The 3,540-nt window shown below is 63.3% G+C and overlaps 1 protein-coding gene across 1 annotated transcript; it reads left to right on the top strand.

Moving 5' to 3' along the window:
- The first annotated feature begins 252 nt into the window (after positions 1-252).
- Positions 253-3,318, top strand: LOC135976947 (complement C1q subcomponent subunit C-like). The gene is made up of 3 exons (XM_065574954.1): positions 253-629; positions 1,524-1,711; positions 2,174-3,318. The coding sequence occupies exons 1-3, from the start codon at positions 268-270 to the stop codon at positions 2,728-2,730; spliced, it is 1,107 nt and encodes a 368-aa protein (XP_065431026.1). The 5' UTR covers positions 253-267; the 3' UTR covers positions 2,731-3,318.
- The last annotated feature ends 222 nt before the right edge of the window (positions 3,319-3,540 follow it).

The following is a 3,540-nucleotide window of genomic DNA, read 5'->3' as shown; positions in this document are numbered from 1 at the left end:
CTGGGAACGGGCCGTGACATGTGCCAAGAGATGGGGATGACACAGACTCAGCACTAACCCTCATCCCCCCACTGATGGGCAAGTGTCGGAGGTCACAGGATTCTGAGCAGGTGCCCCGGGCACTGGGATGACGTCATGCCACTGTGGGGGAACCCCCAGCATGGCCCTCTGCCGTCCGACACTTCAGTCGCGGGGGGAGGGAAAGAAAGCGAGGTGAGCGGAGAGGCAGTGCCCTGAGGGAGTTGTGCATCTGCCTCTGGATCAGCCATGAGCACTGCGCACGGCCCCTGGTCCCGCTGCTGGGCCTGGCACCCCTCGGTCTGGTCCTTCCTGCCCTGCCCCCTTGGCGGCCAGGCCCGTGGCGAGGTGGGGAGTGCTGGCGCGGCGTTTAGCGTTGCCCGGCACTGCGGAAAACGCTTGCTCAGAAGAAATGCCCAGGACAGGGATGTGAAACTTGGCCAGGGTCCCGGCAAGGGGGCTGGTCTTTCCAAGAGGCCTGTCCTGGCCTCCTTCAGCCACCAACTTCCTCCTGGCTGGTGTCGCAGCCAGAGCTCTGACAAGCCAGCCAGCAGCCCCACCGCAGCAGAGCCCTCCGGAGAGCGCGGGAGCCAGCGCCCGGCCCCAGAGAGGTAAGGGGCTGGTGGGGGGCAGTCGCAGGACATTGGCGAAGCGGCTAGGCCCATGTCACTGTCCTGTGGGCCCTGTGGCCATAGGAGCTGACGTGTGGCTGTGGAAGGGCTGGCTGGTGGGCTCACAGCAGGGATACCCCAGTAGCCTGCTCCTGGCCACTGGTAGGTCACTCCGCGTAAGGGTTTTCACTAACTCTCTGCTGGACTTCTGGGTCTAAGAGCCCCTGCTAGGCTGGAGGGCAGAGCCATGGGCCAGCAGGTGCACTGGTGTGGGGCAGCCACGGCGGGCAGTGCAGGGACAGATTGCAGAAAGGCAGAGCTGCCCCCCGAGCAGCGCAGCGCCAGGGATCCTGGGAATAGGACAATGCCCTGGGAGCCGGGCTGTCCCTGTGCCAGCGCCAGGGAACCCCAGAATGGACCTTCCTCCGGCAACCCAGCTGTGCTGTGGGCCGCAGCCAGCACCAGTGACAGGCAAACCAGGGCCAGGCAGCTCTGTCCATGCACCAACAGCAGGGCCATTCCTGACCTATGCTCAGAGCAGGGAGCGGGAAGGGCTGCCGGAAAAGAGAGAGGCTGCCCACGAGGGTGGGGAGGGAGACGCTGCCCTGGCTCTCTGGATGGGCTCTGGCTCAGGCTGGCAAAGCCCGTCAGGCAGCGTTCCGGATCCATGCAGGCTGCCGAGCGGACAGGCTGTGCCCAGGAGGCGGGGGCAGGAGCGGGTGGGCATGGCGAGCCAAGGGAGGGTGGCTCCTGGTAAGAGCGAGGGTCAGAGTAACCCGCGGTCTGTCACTGGGTGGAGATGCTGCTGTTTGGCCTGGCAGCAAGGGGCCTCCGCTGTGCCCACGGCGACCGGGCAGGACCCCTCAACACTCTCCGCATTTCCACTCGTGGTAGGACAATGATGGTCAAGAACGTCTGGGAACCAGTGGGCCTGGGCCTAGCCCTTCTCCTCCTGACGCTGGAAACCTCCGTGACAGGCAGTGCTTCCCACAGCTGCTATGGGACCCCTGGGCTGCCTGGCACGCCTGGCATGCCTGGAAAGGATGGCAGAGATGGGATGAAAGGAGTCAAAGGCGAACCAGGTAGGTGCCCTCTAATAGAAGCTTGTCAAGAGAGGGGGCATTGGAGAGGTGTCACCAGAGGGCTCCCTGAGGCCCATAGTGCCCGGAAGATAGAGGATTAGTGCCGGCTGTGTCCTGGGGCGGACAGGTGGGAAAGCACAGAGGGAGAGGAGAGGACACGGCCCCACAGCATGATCCCAACACAGGGAATGAGCTGCCCTTCTCCGGCGCCTTTCCTGCAGGAGTGCAGACACTGGCACAGTTGCCGGCTCAGCAGCAGAGCCCTGGGGGCTGGCTCAGGGATACCAACCCTTTGCAGATGTGGAGTGGGGGGGAGAGGACTTGTCCACACAGCCAGGCTAGGCTGGGGTCACGGCCGCTCAGCCACCAAGGCAGGGGGGCAGGGAGGGGCTGCCAGCTGTCCCTTCCCAATGCACTGAACCACTGGACCCACCCTGACGGACACTCCCTGGAACCCCACAGGCATTCCGGCCATTCCTGGAACCCGAGGGCCCAAGGGGGAGGAAGGAGACCCCGGCAGCCCTGGCCCGCCAGGAAAAACTGGTCCCATGGGTCCCCCTGGCACCCGGGGAGATCCGGGCGACCAAGGCCAGCCTGGAGGGCCCGGCATGCCTGGTAATTACAAGCAGAAGCACCAGTCAGCCTTCTCAGTAGCGAGGCGGACCGGGCAGTACCCGGACAAGAACGCCCCTGTGGTGTTCAACCACGCCATCACCAACCTCAACCAGGACTACAACATCACCTCGGGCAAGTTCACGTGCCGCGTGCCCGGCCTCTACTACTTCATCTTCCACACCTCCCAGACTGCCAACCTCTGCGTCAACATGTACAAGAACCGGCAGAAGGTGGCCAGCTTCTGCGACCACATGTCCAACAGCAAGCAGGTCAGCTCCGGGGGCCTCCTGCTGCGCATGGACGCCGGGGACCAGCTCTGGCTGGCAGTCAATGATTACAACGGCATGGTGGGCATCGCTGGCTCCGACAGTGTCTTTTCCGGCTTCCTGCTCTTCCCAGACTAGGCAGGCCAGACCAGCTCTGGCACGCGCTGGCTGATCCCAGCCTCTCTCTGCCCTCTAACATGCACGCTGGCTCTCTCCCTGCATCGCAGCACCTCACAGTGGGACACAAGGGAATCGCACGCCCGGGGCCCTCTGCACAGGGCCTCTGCTTGCATCAGCTTGGCTAGGGCTGAGGCAGGGCCTGTTGGCTGCAGTCCTATCCCTGTCGGGACCCCGTGGCCACCCAGACTCCAACCAAAAACTAACCGGGGCCGAGCGGTTTTTCACATGTGTTTTTGAGACAGAGTCACCAAGTGTAAGGGAGGGGGTTGTCTGGCTGCGTCCCTGCCTGGCGAGAACCACGGTGGCCCCACTGTCCCCGCTCTCCCCAGCCACTCTGCGCTCTCTACACAGTACAGGGTCTAGCTGCTGCATGCACTAACCCCCGCTGCTTCACGCTGCTCACACCTTTAGGGCCAAAGCCAGCCCTGGGTCTCCCCACTGCCCCCAGCGAGTCGCGCCAGGGACGGGCTCATCCCAGAAAATCTGGAAAGGGAGCTGGGCCATGAGCTTCTGTCAAAAACGTCAATAAATCCCCACTCTGTGGCACAGGGCCTGATGTCTCATGTTCTACGCACAACCGCACAGCGTATCAGAAACCTGTGTGTGTGTGTGCACGTGTGTACGTGTGAATGTGTGTGCGCGTGTGTGTGCATGCATGTGGATGTGTGCACCTGTGTGTGTGCACCTGTGTGTGTGCGCGCGTGTGTATACATGCGTGCACCTGTGGATGTGTGCATGTGCGTGCATGTGGATGTGTGTGTGCGTGCG

The sequence above is a fragment of the Chrysemys picta genome, chromosome 21, assembly GCF_011386835.1.
Source record: "Chrysemys picta bellii isolate R12L10 chromosome 21, ASM1138683v2, whole genome shotgun sequence".
Taxonomy (NCBI): Eukaryota; Metazoa; Chordata; order Testudines; family Emydidae; genus Chrysemys; species Chrysemys picta.
The sequence above is the reverse complement of the archived record's forward strand: the minus strand, read 5'-3'. Positions and strand labels throughout refer to the sequence as shown.

Excerpts from the sequence above, each read along its gene's own strand:
- LOC135976947 (XM_065574954.1), top strand. The coding sequence starts at position 268 with ATGAGCACTGCGCACGGCCCCTGGTCCCGCTGCTGGGCCTGGCACCCC. Across the intron at positions 630-1,523 it reads CAGCGCCCGGCCCCAGAGAG|GACAATGATGGTCAAGAACG; the intron begins GTAAGGGGCTGG and ends CACTCGTGGTAG. Across the intron at positions 1,712-2,173 it reads AGGAGTCAAAGGCGAACCAG|GCATTCCGGCCATTCCTGGA; the intron begins GTAGGTGCCCTC and ends GGAACCCCACAG.